The sequence below is a fragment of the Embiotoca jacksoni genome, unplaced genomic scaffold, assembly GCF_022577435.1.
Source record: "Embiotoca jacksoni isolate LCO1_2020_lvr unplaced genomic scaffold, fEmbJac1.0.p SCAF_5, whole genome shotgun sequence".
Classification (NCBI taxonomy): domain Eukaryota; kingdom Metazoa; phylum Chordata; class Actinopteri; family Embiotocidae; genus Embiotoca; species Embiotoca jacksoni.
The window spans coordinates 16,423,919-16,440,425 of record NW_027185403.1 but is presented as its reverse complement, the minus strand read 5'-3'; the positions used below and the strand labels follow the sequence as shown (position 1 = coordinate 16,440,425).

General features: G+C 39.4%; 1 protein-coding gene across 1 annotated transcript in view; it reads right to left on the bottom strand.

The window, feature by feature from the left end:
* tenm1 (teneurin transmembrane protein 1) overlaps positions 1-16,507 on the bottom strand; it is a 170,528-nt gene that overhangs the window by 100,129 nt on the left and 53,892 nt on the right. The window contains exons 4-5 of the mRNA XM_069171293.1: positions 15,971-16,214; positions 9,549-9,787 (exon numbers count right to left, since the gene is read on the bottom strand). Of these exons, the coding sequence (XP_069027394.1) occupies positions 9,549-9,787; positions 15,971-16,214 (483 nt within the window). The remainder of the gene's footprint in view (positions 1-9,548; positions 9,788-15,970; positions 16,215-16,507) is intronic.

The following is a 16,507-nucleotide window of genomic DNA, read 5'->3' as shown; positions in this document are numbered from 1 at the left end:
TCAATACAAACCCCAATGAGGCATGAAGCAGCCGGCTGAAAGAATCTGAGGGTGAGGAGTGTGCGCTCGCACATACACACACATGTACACACATAATCCCAATAACAAAGTCTTGCAGGCATCCTCACACACATGCACACACTTACACACACATACATTTAGACGGGGACATGCAAGCATCTACAGCTTGTGGTTTTTAGTTTTGACCAAGAAATGATATTAGGATGAATATTCAATTTAAATTATTGTTCCTATTCACCAAAAAGAACACTGAACACAACAGTTTATAGAAAATGAAGGAAAAAAATTTAAATAACCTACGTACATTGCAAAGGAGCTTTATTTTATATTTGTAAATAATTAAATTAAATATATGGTTAAAATCATCATTATCACATTAAATGAAAACCATTTGTACTATTTTAAAATCTGATGCAAAAACCAAAAGTAATAAGAATAAATTAACATATTTTTTTCTTTTTTTAAATGTAAAAGCTGAAGGTAATGAGCCATAAGCAGACTGTAAACTATATAGACAGAAAGTCTGGAATACACACGTGCACAAATGCAGATACACACAGTGACTCAAAGGTGAAAGCCCTGTAAATATGAGCTATAATTATGCAAGGGATTAAACACATCTGTTGAAACAAAGAAAATGAAGCCAATGCACAGAGCAGAGCACCGCAGTGTTGCTGTGCTGTGATTGAGTCACTGTGTGTGACAGCGCTTTTGTGTCCAACTGAACTCTACTGAGCCAGAACATTCCTAATAGAAAGGATTGTAGTTTCCAGGCCCTACTGGAAACAAGTTGTAGCAGCCAATCTTTCCCGCTCAGCAATGCTGAGTAGATAATTGCTTGCCAGTTGCCCTCCTTGACGGAGCTGCACAATGAAGAGGATCGCCGCTGATCTCAGACAAACAGGCGACCCACCTGTTCCAAAACTTTCCTTTGGGGGAAGGTAACATTTCATTAGGGCTATGCCGACTCAGCACATCAACAGCTTCATCCCGGCAGTGATCACCAGACAGGGCTGACCCTCTGACATTACCTCTGTACACAGTCTCTGGCCTCCTGCCCACCACCTGCCATCAAAACAGACTGCAATCCCCTTTACGCAGACGGTTCACTCCACTGAGGTTATTATTACTTTGCAATGTGGTTACACTGCCCTGCAGTGCACACACGATTTTTCAGGCCATCATATCTATCATTAGTCCGGTTCCCACAATTTTTCAGTCTTCATTTTGTCTGCTTTTGTCCTCTACACCACCTCCCGACAGCCTCAGGAACTGATATCAGCAAAGGTTCAGAACTTTTGAAGCATTTTCGCATCGATTCAGTGCAACTGTCTTGAAGTACAGTAAAGTATGCTGTGCAATGGTTTGCAGATTGTGCCGTCTGATTGCATATAGGATGAAGTTTAGACTGAATAAAAGTAGCAGATCTCCAGAAGGCTGAATCTGCATTTTTGAGCTTTTCCAATTTAGACTTGGACTATCCTTTTATTTTCCGTTTGTCTTTGCTTCTAAATGGATTTGTTGAAAGTCTTTGCTTCTTGTCCTTTGAGTCAGTAGACTGAAAAATTAAGCCATGGAGTTTTTCACTCTGTCCTTCTGTTGAGACATGCATTTACAGTAATTACTTTGCACACAGTATAAACTTGTTTAAAGTGGAACTTATTTCTATATAACATAAAGCATTTTACAAAAAAAAAAAAAAAAAGTGTCTGTAATTGTATATATTTTCACACTTCCCCCCTTTGTGACTGACAACCTTTACGGCAAGTTATATATATTTTAATAGGAGCTAGATCAAATTGTGGCTTTCTTAATGGCAGCTACTTTCACTAAGTAGCTCATAAATTGCCCTGTTCATAGCAGTTAACTGTGCGATCAGTCCTGGCTGTTGGAAAGGAGGATCTGGCATTGGCTTTGATAACTGCAAACGTGGCCTCAGCAAAAGCTGGGAAGCTAAATCTTTCCTTCCCCTGCACCACCAGTTTTCATGTTTTCCCAGGCCAATACCAAATACAGCTTCTCTGTTCAAGTTTCTGTTTTTTCTGCATTTGCTATTCAACTATGATGAGTTAAATGAGAGCCTGCGGCACTGCTATTGAAGATTAACAAAATTGACAAGTCCTGTGGTGTGTAAAGAACAGTAGCACTAGTACCAGCCTGAGACCAAGGTGTCTCATATGACTGCCTCCAACCGCACCACACAGGCTTTGTCCCTGCCACAGAAGTTTCAGTTTCACAATTCATCTTTGTTTAAACAGTTACGAATCTGTAACGGACAAAAGCTCACCTTTTTCATATATACAGTACATTTAGTCAGGAGTGGAGGTACCACTTAATAACATTTTCACTTTTTACTAACAGCGTACTGTTATAAATTGAGCCTGCATCTCCTTGACTCTACAGTCCTCCATTATCTTCAGTGTTTACTTTGCCAACAAATTTGGCAACTAAATATTTCTTCAAAATTGCCGTATAAACTAATTTTTTCAAGTGCTTTCAACAACCGGTTTCCAGACTTTAATGACAGTGAAGAAAAGCGAAGCGAAGAAATAGTCTGGTGGAGCGAGCCACCCTCCCACACACTGAAACTTACTATGGAGCTTTCTCACTCATATTCAAAAGGAACTTAATTTAAACCCAAGTATTTTTTTTTTCTCTCTCCATCTTTTCTGCTATCTAAAACTACCTTTTGGGCTTCTTGTCTGGGTCTCAAAAATAAAACCAAAACATATTTTTACAGTCTGCATCATTGTTCGCTTAAAGCTGACTAAAATATTAAGTACCAAGAAACTCCCCTTCCCTGTGATATGAACATTATTTCCCTGCCTTTTCTTTTGTTTCTTTACTCTTCTGTGTTTCTCTGCTAAATAACTAAACAACTTTAATGTTGGTATAGCTGGCATTCTGTGCAGCATCAAGTTTGTTAGCTGAGCAGTTAGCCTGGTGATGCTCCTCATTAGTGCAGGTGTGGTCTAAACTATTTGCATCCTATATGAGAGAGTAGTCATAGGAACAGAGCAGTAGCCATTTTCTTTTTGGGTCCTAATTCAGTCTGGCAGCTATTTATTATTTCAGCAGAGATTAGTTTCTAAATTACAATAATTAAATATAACTTTAAAACTGTGGACCAAACAAAACTACTTAGTCCGTGTCTTATGAGGGCCACCTGCAAATGTGGGGCGGTTCCTCTTCTACCGCTCTGGGGGAAAAAAACTAATTGAAGCTAACTGAGATACAAATTTGAAATGTGGAATAAAATGATGCTGCTCCTTTCAGCACTTTTCTTATTGGTAAAGAGGGATATTTCTTAATTGTCTTCCTAAGCCTTTTTTTTTTTTTTCTCATAAAGTGTGTTAAATATTACCAAAAATATTTTGTCATCCTCATAATGTGGTAAATGATCAAAGACATGATTCGTAATCCATCAATGTCAATAGCCAGTAGGTGCACTTTGTTTGGCTCCCATCAGCTCAGCATTAGTGACACTGACAGCTGGTTGTAGTGGCAACGCTAGTGTTTACACCATAACCTCATCTGTGCGACTGTCAGCATGTGACAGCCGACGCAGAAGCTCAAAGAGTGAAAAGTGAATTTGACGGCATCTGTGGTCACACATTTTCACTTTTAAAAAATTACAACAAAAGCAGCAGATAGCATTTTTGATATTATTTACCACAGCTAACTAATACTATTTTTAGCTTAAGTGTTTTAATTGTTACGTGTTTTGTCTTTTGGTCTTCCTGTTGTTTGACTGGAAATGGAGAGTTGGAATAAAAAAATAAAAAAAAAATAGTAAACCTAATGAAGTTGAACATAATTATAGTCATTACAGCTGAGTCTTAACATCTGTACAACACTTTCATGAAATATTTCATACTTTACTTTCATTACATATTTTTCTTAAACATCAGTGTGCACTGAAATAAACGTCTCCCAGGCCAAACGTATGGCCGGCATAATGTGCTCCTCAGCTCACAGTTGTAGTTTCCAACTTTAAAGGAAGGGTGGTCAACACCATAGAATAGAACAAGCACCTAATTTATGATAAGCTGTAATCTGCTTGGTGCTTTGAGACAGATGAGGCCTGCGAGGACATTTGGAGGAGAAATCCAGATGAAGAGGGAACGACGTAGAAAATCAGTTTGAGCCATCAAGCACACAGTTTATTTGGAAAGAAAAATAAAGGGTTGTTTGTTTTTTCTTTAATAATAAATGATGTGTCTGTTGATTTTTTTTTTAATTCATTGATTTCTCAAACATAACAGTGTTAAATTATTTGTTTTGTGTACGTTGTTTAGTTTAAATTGATGTGAATCAGTTATTTATCCGCTTTCAGAATGACAAAGAAAAGATCATTAAAAAAAAGAATGACATGAATAATCTTTCAAAAATTTTATCAGTTTGTTTTGTATTGACTTTAATTCAATTGAATAAATAATTTCAACACTTACTGAAGGCCTACATAAATGTTAGAGCTGGCACAATTAGTCAATTAGCTGGTCTGCAGATAATAAATGCAACTATTTGGACAACTGATTAATCGTAATAATTTTTAATGCCAAACATTTGGTGGTTCAAGCTTGGTGTGCTATTTCGTCTTTTACACTTGTAAACAAATATATTTGGATTGTGGACTGTTTGTTGGGCAAAACAAGTTATTGGAATGTGTCACCAAATTAAGAAAATAATCAGCAGATTTATGGTAATGGATTTAACCATTAGTTGTAGTTAATAAACCCTTTTTTTCAGCACAGTTGGAGGCTGCACTGAGTTTGACCTCTGTGATTTATATGTAGCTTTTAGAGCCGATGCTTGAGATTGCCATCAAACTGTGAAAGTAGATTTACTGAAAGAAGAAGCATGAAAGTAATAAACTTAAAGCAACTAACGAGTCATTTGGCTCTCTATGGAACCACCAGGTCCCCTGAAGCAACACATTTTACACAACAACATTTAAAAGAAGTGCCGAGCTTCGCGTGCACACTGTCTCTGTCTCCGTCTGTGCCTGTGTGCAAGTGACTGAAATGTAATTTGGAGGTGATTATTTGATTGCAGGTTGCTACTGACCTGCTCATTTCACTTACATCAGGAGAATCTCCCTGTTGCCATGGAGATCATTTTAATTTATAAGTGAAACATTCCACCCTCTCTTCTCATATTTGATTGAGCAACTGAGGGTTGTTACTGTTTAAAACAGCAAGACAATCATTAATGCACAAAATACTCTAATTATCTCTTTTCTGACAGCGTGATAGAGCAATAGTAGGAAGGTTTTACGGAGGCAGAACTTAAATGAGGCTTAAAATAGAAAATTAGTTACTGGTAGTGTTGTCAGTAGCAATATTCTTCAAGATTACAGATGCAATCTTAATCTGTCCTCTATCTCTCCTTAAAAGCCCCTTTCGCTATCATAATGCTTGCTGTTCATATCTGATGGCCGTGTTGTGCTTAATAACAAGCTACGACTGCAGGAGGGAGGGGTACGTTGGGGGATAAACAAATTAACAAAGCTATTCGCAGCCCCTGCAACACCAGGGGGTATGGGAGGAGAGGAAAGAGGGCAGTAAAGAAAGAGAGGAGGGCTGCCTTAGCTAATCACAACAGGGGGCATACGCTGCAATCACTTAGGCACAGCATTATCTTTGCAATCATGCATCGTCCTATTGTTGTGATAATTGGAAACCTTAATTTGAGACGTAATATTATTGACTCATCATTTGCTGGGTTACTTTACCCCAAATTAATAAAGATATCACACAATTTACACACAGAGCCCTAAGGACTGCCAATAATTTGAGGTGGATATTAAGAACTGGTGTCAAACTGCCAAAAAAATCATTAGTGTGTTTATTGAATGACGACATCAAATGTTCAGGATCTGCTGAAAGTCCGTTTCACCGCTGTTCACTGTGTCTTTACAGAGCAAGATCAGTTTCAAGCTCCGTTACGTGCTGAACCATAGATGATTGCGACATGCAGTGCAAAGTTTGGCCGAGCGACATGAGAAAATTCAGCCAAATGTAACAGCTGCGTGAAGACGATTTTCACAAAGGGGGAAAGACATCTCCCACATTCGGAAATGTTTGGCTCAAGCTTGGCACAACTGTAAAGAAATATGTCTCGTTTTTTAAATGTTGCAAATGTCTTGGTTCAGTGAGCAGTATCTGCAGTTTAAAACTGGCAAAAAGCACCCGTGACATTATTACAGAATACGAAAAATACATGTGACATCTATCTATTATATTTAGTTTAGAAATGGTAAGAAAATAATAAAAAAAAAAACATAGCCATTACAGTTTCTTAAGCCCAAGATAATACAATCTGACCAACCTTTTAAACCTCAACTTTTTCAACGTACTTACAATCACATAAAACAAAGGTAATAATGGTGTGTTTGGTGTGTTATTTCTGCTTGACAATCGACTTGAATGATTGGTCAGTTTCATTTCTGTTCACTGACTAATCTGATAATTGATGGTTTCACCATGCGGTGGGTGACAAAAGCAAAGAATATATATTTTCTATTGAAAAACTTTGACAACATCTACAAATATAATTGAATACACATAAATATGTGCAACATTAAAAGAAAAACTGCCTCCCTAAAAACAATAGCATAACCAATGTCAGTTGATTGTATGTGGAATGAAGGAAAATTCATTATCATATTTTGAAAGCAGAATGAATTAATTTTATTTTGTATAACATTATGATAATAAGAATTACTCTTCAATAACAACTTGATTTAATGAGACAATGACTTCAAATCACTAAATACAGCAAACGTCATCATGGTGATTGTTTTTATGAAGATGAAAAAGCACAATACTTGTAAGGCTTTCTTTCTTTTTTTTTTTTCCTGTCAGTAACTGTTAATTAATTCATTAAAATTACTGAATCATTATGTAATGAGGGAACCTAATCATCTGGTGGCCTGTCGCAACCTCTCCCCCTAGACGAAGACATTAAGTCCATGACCACTTTAATCTCGTAGTTTGAATATCTTTGATGCGCAGGCTAACATATCATCTTTGCTTACATCCCATACGTCTTGGTGCAGTTACCATGGTGACGTCACCATGTAGATCAATCATCGCCAAACAGGAGTGGAGCATGACACCAATTAAAAGGTGATGTCGTCTCCAAGTCATCACTCACACTCCTCACTAATGCACTAATTACCGGGGCCGGGACATTAATGGAATAGCATGGTTCAGCCTGGGGATTAATCTGCATGGATTGGCGTGTGTGTTGTCTGTCTATGATGTGATGTGTGTGTGTGTGTGTGTGTGTGTGTGTGTGTGTGTGTGTGTGTGTGTGTGTGTGAGTGTGTGTGTGTGTGTGTGTGATTAATGCAAACCCCCGCCTGCTCCGGTGTGACCTTGAGCACCACCACAGGAGGGAAATGAACTGGCTGGGTGGAGGGTTGGGATATCTGCACTTGGGGGCGATGAAGGGAAGCCGGTGTGCTGCGGTGGAGGTCCCGGACAAGGTTGAGGATGAACAGGGAATTGGTGCAATCGGAGTGGATCGATGAATAAATTTGGTATTTGACTTTGACAAACTCTGCTGATGATCTCCCTGACTACAGAACAACTTCAGGAACTTTCTTGTTTTTAAAGGTGCCATACGTAATATTTAAGTCCCGTCTTGTAATACCACCTTGAACGTTAAGAGGCGATAGTGAGTCACTGTAGCATCCAGTCTGCCCTCAGTCTGTCTCTTAGAGATTCAGCAGTTTGGTCAAATTTTGGCTTTACTGAGTAGTTGGCTTTTTTGTAACTAATGATTATAACTTATAAATGGATCATCTAAACTTATAGTTTAAGTTACACCTTGCATATCCTGTTTTTTTTTAGAAAGACCATAGTAGCAAGACAATAGTCATTGCAAAACTGTCTATCAAAGCCAATTGGAATACTTGTCATATAGTGTTGTCATTAGCCGTAATAACAAGTTGTGTTGAATTGCTTAAACAAGGTCAGCACACTTGGTTTAGTGTTACATTAAGTGTTCCCGCTTTGGGAGATAGCTGGATGACAAGCTGAAGGGGCTGGTCACAGTTATTTTAACTGGTCTGAACCTTGTCCATTCATTCTAACAAGAAACTAGAATACACTACATCTTCTCAAATTGGAGTGAGAGCAGACAGGAAGCTACAGCTTCTCGCTACCTCCTGAGGTGCAGAGTGGTATTACCATACATGACGGGCTGGTGCTAGCTCACTAAAATGCTGGCTTCAGTAGACATTTGGGCAACATAATAACAGAGGTCTTTGACTTAATGTTAAAACTGATATTTCTTCACTTTCAGTAAATTATTTGTTTCATTTTTTATTTTATGTTTTGAACTAAACATTTGTCATATTGCACCTTCAATGATTCTAATTGTTAGTACATTAGCATCAATCATAAGAGTTAATCTGCATTCACGAGAGGCTCAGAAATGTGATGTCATCTCTGGACACGGTCAGCGGTGGTATCCAGTATTTTGATCAAGTAAATGAAACTACGATTTAGAAATACTCTAAATTCAAAGTAATATAATATATACAGTAACACTGCATCATATTCAAGTAAAATCTTAATCTGTGAAATAACAACCAAAACTGTTAAATCAATTCAGTAAAGTAAAACGTAGGCTACCATATCTCCCCCTGAATGTTAGAGGAAACGTTTATTACTTTAATATGGTATATTCGCAAAAATGTATAAATACATGGAAAAATAAATTAGCTATTCAAATAATCACAATAAACTGCAAATGAAATTTGCAAAGTTGTGATTAATTCAAAATATAATATGGGGATTAATTAATAAGACCTCACCTTGAAACAAATGACATATTAAATTGAGTTAAATAACCAAACATCAACAAAATCAATAAACAATCAAAAAGTGCAGGCAATAACCTCGAGAGATAAGATAACGCTGGAGTGATTAATACATAAAAACACCATGGGTGATGATAATAGAAATGTAATAACGTGATTGTGTGTGTGTGTGCGTGTGTGTGTGTGTGTGTGTGTGTGTGTGTGTGTGTGTGTGTGTGTGTGTGTGTGTGTGTGTGTGTGTGTGTGGGTGTGTGGGTGTGTGTGTGTGAGTGTGTGAGTGTGAGTGATTGTGTGTGACACAGAAAAACACTGTGTATTTGTCACGAAATAGTTGTGTGCTTTGGTCCAGGACAGCTATTTTACAATTTAGAAAATCCTACAGAGGGTCACAAATCGATCTCCCTTTTTCTTTTCTTTTCTTTTTGTTCCTTTCTTTTTTTTTCACTTGTTGATACCTGCAAGTCTGTATGTGTAAAGTTCCCTACTAGAGTTTGTTTCTGTTGTTTTTATTGATTCTTTTTTGAATTAATTAGGCAGTCTCTTGACAAGCCTTCCAATTTCCTAGTTCCTCTAGTGATCCATTTTGAACGTGTTGAATTTTTTTTAACTAAATCAGAACAAACAAAAACAAACCCTCTTGTGAAGTTCCACAAGACAACATTGACATGCTTTGTTTGTTGGTGTGTCAACTCACCAATGACATATGTGAGCAGCAGGGCCAAGGTGAGAGTGAGAAGTGACGCGGAGAGGGCTGTACACTTCCAGTTGCAGCAGCGGTGAGGCTTGTTGAAGGTAAACAGTGGTCTGGTCACGCTGCTGCGGGGGAGGGGCCGGGGTGGAGGTGAGTACACAGTCCCAGAGGTCAGGGGGTATCCCTGCCCCGCTCCTGACAGCAGAGCCGATGAACCAGACCCCTGCTTGAACAGAAAGTGTCTGTGGGAGAAACACAAAATAGAAATTTCAGTCCAACCTGTAATGTACTTGTCGCTAACCTCCGCCCTCCTAAATTACTGTTGCTATCCCTGTCAATCTCTCACATGGCTCATGTGCAATTCATAATGACAAGGGTGGGAGGTTTACAAATTAATATTCTTTTTAAGGACTTCAGACAGACATTTATTTGTATTGCATGTCGAGCTGTCGAGCCTACTTCTGTTTAGTTTAGTAGTTCAAAATTTTAATTTCACTTTTAATGTTATAACACAAAAGGTTTAGATGAGGTGCTGCTGGAGTGTAAACTTCCCCAAATTCAATAAAGAGGTAATTAGATCTTTATTATCATTGTGCAGACAGCAATGAAAATCTGTTAAGCAGCTCTTGAAGTGTATGTAGCTGACCCTTACAGAAAAAATGCATGAGTTTCCCATGTTTTCCACATGGCACACGTGATTTCATGTATGACACATGTTTACCACATGTTGCATCATACGATAACAAGGGGGAATATGTGGAAATGTTTTCACATGGGAATCTACAAGGCTTCACACATTGCACCATGAAATTGTTCCAAAACCATGTTTCCTACGGATAAAATACATGTTTCACATGGAAGGGTGGGAAGGGGAAACAGTAACGGTTCAATGAATAAAAGTGAATATAGGTAATAGGCAGCATGACACTAATGATCAAAATAAGACAAGGTGCTGAACAGGACAGAGCTCTTACCCTATGATAAACTGACAGAGAATGTTCTTGTCGTGAGTGGGAGTTGTTTTTTTTTTAACATGTGATCTCACAAACAAATAGTTATTTATCTGATAATGTGTCCCGTGGTGGGTATTGTCTGTGCCCCCTGTAGGTAGCAAACTAGTTTGCCAGACATGCAAATGATTGTAACTGATGAATCGCTCTATTTAGTCATTTCATATTTCTTCTAATGTCTTGTTTTAATTTGTCACATTGGGTTTGGTAAGGCCACAATTTTTTATTTTTTTTTAAATAAGAAAATAATATTCCTCTTACCACAGCACAGTGCACACATCAGTGTGGCATGTGGAAAAAGGTTGAAATTCCTGCCGGGCCTATCTGCAGTTGAGTTAAGCTATGATTGGACATTTGCTGTTGGAGGAAGGTATTTAGGAAACTGTCGATTAATTGCTGTCCTAATCTTATGAGGAAGGAGCCCGTTCCGCATTCTGTGTTCCACAAACTACCTGCCACCGCTGGGACCACCGTCTGCGTCTTGCTAAAGTAGATTATGGTATGAAGTTAGAAACAATCACAGTTATGTGCAGGCCTATCTAGGACAGTGGTTCAATGCTTTGCCAATTAGCTGAGCACAGACATCATTTTTTCTCAGGTTTCTAGTATCTTATTCTGATTCTATTTATGCAAATCTGCACTCAGTGGAATTCAGTTTCACTCTGAAGTACGCCTGACTGAAACTCATTTAAAGAGCCCTGAAGGCGGGAGATTTTAGAAGAAACCCCTCTCCTGCTATTTTTTAAATGATGAGTACGGGCAGGCTCAGGTTTCAGATATCACACACAGGAGACACTGCTCTATTTTACCACTGCATGAAGACCCAGTCCCATCAAACCTCACCTGTCCAATATACTCTTAGCATTCTCTACAAGTATGTTTTCCAGTTAAACTGTTAATGTTGTACACGTTTGGCTGCATGCATTTGTGTGCTTTTAATCTAAGTGGTGTCTTAAACTTGCAAGTAATGTATCGTCAATAATTAATACAGGAAGCTGAAATCAAGGAAGAAAAGTAGTCGAGGGAAAGTCCCTAAGCGCTGGGATTCTGCTTGCAATTTATATTATGTTCCACAATAAATTCTGGGAAGTGAGCAATATATGTGACAAAAGTAAAACACAGACATTTTTCAAAGTTAACACACTGTAACCACTAAACATTAAAAACACAATGCATGCTAGAAACCACGGTAATATACCCAGAACACATTATGGATATAGTGTAAGCCAGAGAATATTAAAGTGTAATCTCTTATCCAGTTTGTATCTTTTATCAGACAAAAAGCCCAAATTTGACCAAGTACCTCTCTGGTGCAAAATTATGAGCTGCAACTGTAATGCAGAGCAGCCTCGATATGAAAGAGACTGAAACAGCCCTGGCGGCCGAGGATCAATGACTTACCTATTACTTCTCTGACTCATCAAAGTGACTACTTAAGTTATAGGGCCGTATTAGTTAAATGAAGATGAGCTTAATTTTCATTATGAAAAAGAGTGCGTTAGATGGCAGATGATGATAGGAAACTAGGCTGGAGGGCAATTAATCTAGGTAGCATTTCATCTATATTGTGTTTGGATAATGGAGGGCGAAGGTTGGATGGTGTCAGATGAGGAAGCAGAAGTGTGGGGGCTTAGGAAATAACGCAATTTGGAAAAGTGGATCTGAGCAGGCAATTATAAGCTGTTCCAGCTTGTTCTGGACATTTTGACTTCCATCAAAAATGAACAAAGACGGCTGGCGGTGGGAAACATGGCAGGGCTACACTGGAGAAAATATCAGAAGCAGAAAACAAGTATGACTCATTGCTTTATTCTCTGCAGTGTGTGAGCATTTTTCTAAACAAAAACATTATCAAGAAACTATATATCTCTGAGCTGCTGGAATTCAGCAACAGCACGATTGCTCCAGGTTACCGCCTGCTCTCCAGGGGTTAATGCTGGCTGTGAGTGTGACACGCTGGGACGTACGTGCAGCTCGCCAGAGTGTTATTCAGTCCGTGCAGTGAGAGGTGTGAGGTCAGAGGCTGCTGGTAGGACACAGGTCTCTGAAGGGCCCTCAGAGGACAGGCCATTAAAGTGGGGCCAGACAGCAGACTGACAGTATCACTGGACACCAGACCTCGTCCGTTTGCCCTCAAAGTCTACACGGCAGAACAACATCCATCTTCTCGCATCTTTTAGTCCCATATTTGTATTTAAGAATAAGAGTACAAGCAGGGTGAGATCATTTTTCAAAGGTGAGTTTTGATATCATGATGTATGTCAGAGTAAAGCTCCTCATAGCACTTGTTTCATGCAAATTACAAGAAAAAGCCTTAAAATATAATTTGCATTTGAATATTTAAAGCACAATTTAAAAATAAAATGATATGCAATAAAAACAGTCAAGAATAAGGAGAAGGGCCTTTCAGAGTATTGCAAAACTTGATCTCGCTCTTTCTGTGTTTTAATTTCATTATTCCATTAAAATTCTGTCTTTTCCCATCTTCAGTCTATTTCTATTTTGTGTGCTTCGCTCTCTGCGGGTCTATAATGAGTCCCTGTGCCTGGGACAGATGACGTCCATCCCTCACTGTCTGTCTCTTTTCCTCTCTCCATCCACCCATTCAGCGTCTGCTGAAGGCTGCGAGTCAGATGGGGGACACGGGAGGCTGCACACGGAGCGACCACACACCTAAGGGTCAATGGTAGTTCAACTCTGGAAAGGCCAGAGACAAACTCAGGTAACACGCACACACGCACAAGAAGGGAAACATGGCTTCATTCAAAGACCGCCAAAAAAAAAACAAAAAAAAAAAACATATACACAAAAAGACGTCAAACACAGCGTTTTCACATTTCTGAGGCCAGTGCACAGGTCGATTCCTCCGTCGTGCTTTTATTGCTCGGCTGAAGGTGGATCAGAGCAAAAGGGATCAGAATCCCGCCAAAGAAATTGCATTTGTCAACGCGTGTGGAACTCTATTCTTCTTGTGTGGTGCTTTTAAAAATGCTTCACTGTTCATCCTGACTCCCTGCCTTTGATCTTTTCAGACAATATCTAAGGGCGACGCCCAGGAAGCTCTGAATTCATATCGGAGGGCAGATTTCCCTCGAGACAGGAAGAAAATGAGAGTTCCCGATCTCCAGGAGGTCGGAGTTTAGGCCCAGGGGCTGTCTCTATCTGAATTAGTGCGAATGGCTCAGTGTGTGTGCGCGTGTGTGTGTGTGTGTGTGTGTGTGTGTGTGTGTGTATGTGTGTGTGTGTGTGTGTGTGTGTGTGTGTGTGTGTGTGTGTGTGTGTGTGTGTGTGTGCGCGTGCGCGTGCGTGTGTGTGCGTAGGCGAGGCCTTTGTTCACAGGTAAATGCAGATGTATGGTGTGTAGCTGATTTCACAGCGTGGGTGCACATGCGTGATTCAAGTCGTCTCACGTCTTAGTGATAAGAGGAAGGACAGAAGGCCAGGCACCAGTCAATTTATTACAGTCCCAACATTTGTTATGCCTCTTAACACACCCAGTGTGAGATCCAGTCAGATATATTGAATATCCATATCTGCATCCCTCCACTTACACAAGCTGGCCTCTCCAGAAACATAACGGATGTGCAGCTGAAAAGAAAATCTATGCACACTTCAAACAATCTTAATCTCTGCTGACGCAACGTCAATACATTTCAATACTGATTCATCAAATGCGCATCGAGGAAAATGGAAGTGTACTTGACAACAAGAGATATTATCCATTTTTGTGCAATTTATTTTAAGGTCATAGCATCACTTGTAATTCTGTTGGCATAAACCGCCATGTCAAGTTTGTAAATACTTGATAAATCTTTAATCTGGCGCCTGAGATTGAGCTGATAGCTCTGCCGGGGTAGGAGCAAAAAAATATGAAATCATTAGATTAGCAGCGTATCTGAGAAAAAGGAGAGAGAGGAGTGTGCTGGAATATTAAATCCAACCCAAAACAGTTAAGTGCTGAAGATGTAGCCCTTTTTTTGTCTCAAAAGCTAGATAGAACAGAGCCAATAATATCTGAATTATGTTATGAAGGGACACTATTCTATTGACTATGAATATGATTACATTTTATGGTTCAGAACTAATAGTGCACTATCAAATGAAACTTATTTGACTATAAAGTCCCAAATACAAAAATGTATTACTACAAAAAGGCACCATCCAATATACTGAGCCGTTGCGGAAATTGTGTTTTATAATTACATCTCTCTTTGGTAGAAAGTTCTTTATACTTGGCAAATAATGTTTGACTGATTTGGAACGCAGACATTTTTTTGTTTATAGTGGATTTTCATTTAAAGCGCACTCAGACTGATAAGTAATGTAATTACAATACACTCCTGACAAGTCTTTCACATCGATACTCATGTCTGGCCAATGATTAATTTAAATTGTCACTGAATCTAATTTTATTCTTCCTTTCCTTTAAATGAGGTAAGATCTAATTATGGCCTAATGCATAACTTATTAAAACCTGTTCTTCTGACGTGGCAGCCTGCCAATCTCATCCTCACTCATAATACCAGAATTCAGTTGCTGCACCACGCTCTCATTACACATGCAAACATATTCTTTTGCACCTTGCTGCTTCTTCTCGAAGGCAGCCTCACAAATGAGGATCTCCTAAATAATTCTCTGATCAATTATTACTTATGCTGCAAGCAAATGCTTAATTCTGTTTGATGGGACGAAATTCCAGCGGCATCGTCCCCGGGCGCTCGGAAAAATTTCTCAGGTACTAAAATTGGAAGTGAAATCACAATGTGTTCCTGAAAAGAGGATTTCTACTCGATACTGAAATGCACTTTTAGTTTGGATAGTTTCAAGTCAGATACACCAGGTCCCTTGGTAAATTTTTCTGCAGTAGGTGGATAGGGAATGAAAAGACTCTAAAAAAAAAAAAAAGGCGACATTCGTTATGACTTTGATGGTTTGCAAAGTCCTGTAATAATACCCCAGAGGCCTGCACAGTGTTCCACTTACTCCTCTAAACACGTACAAAACATGTCCATCCTAACAAATCCTTTAGTCCAACATTCAAGCTTAATCATTCCACTCAGAGTTTTCTAAGAAATTGTGAATGTCTGCCAAGTCTCCGTCCTGATGAAAGAATTTTCTTTAATCTAATGATCCTCATTTGTGAGATTAAAGAAATGTCTTTAATCAAGTGACATTATGCTGAAGGGGGGTGGTTTGCCTTGGGGATATTTTCATTTGAAGAGTTGTATTACAAAATGACATCCACCGTTTTGGACTGAGAGCTTTTTGGAGCAAAGCTCTCCATTCGCTCCAAATTCTTGAGATCATCTTAACTCTTTTTGTTGACTTGTTTTTCTTTAAAAAAAAAAAAAAAAAAATGTAAAACCCACACTGCATCCTTTTAAAAGGATGCATTTATTTGGTGCATTCTCATACCTGGTCTCTAGGGGAATGTTGCTGTTGAGCACCCAGCTGTTGTGAAGCTGGGCCTGGTCTGTGCTGGAGCTGGTGTCTGCCCCCTGGCTGCCCTGACTGGCCTGGCACCGGGTTGGCATGGTCTTCCTCTGCAGGCTCACTTGAGTGTAGGGCGCCGGGCGGGCACAAGTGCAGGCGTGAGGTGGCGGCGGAGGCGGGGGCAGCGGGCGAAACGTGAACTGGCCACCTGGACTGCTGGGCAGCTCTGCGCAGAGACACAGAGAAAAAGCAGGGGAGGAGGAGGGAGAGAGGGACAGGGGAGAAATAAACATAGGTTTATTAGGAGCGCAGCACCATAAATTACAAATAAAAGTGGCGTGTTAGTTGACAGTTTATTGTTATTACACTGATTGAAGGACATAAATCAGCTTGAAACTGTCCCTGTCCAGCGCCTTCCCTACCTACCTGCTTCAATGCACTTCCAGCCGCCCTATAAATAGGTTCTTGGCTGGCTGCAACACTGAGCAGTCTTTAAAGAGCTAACAGCTCTGGCTTAAT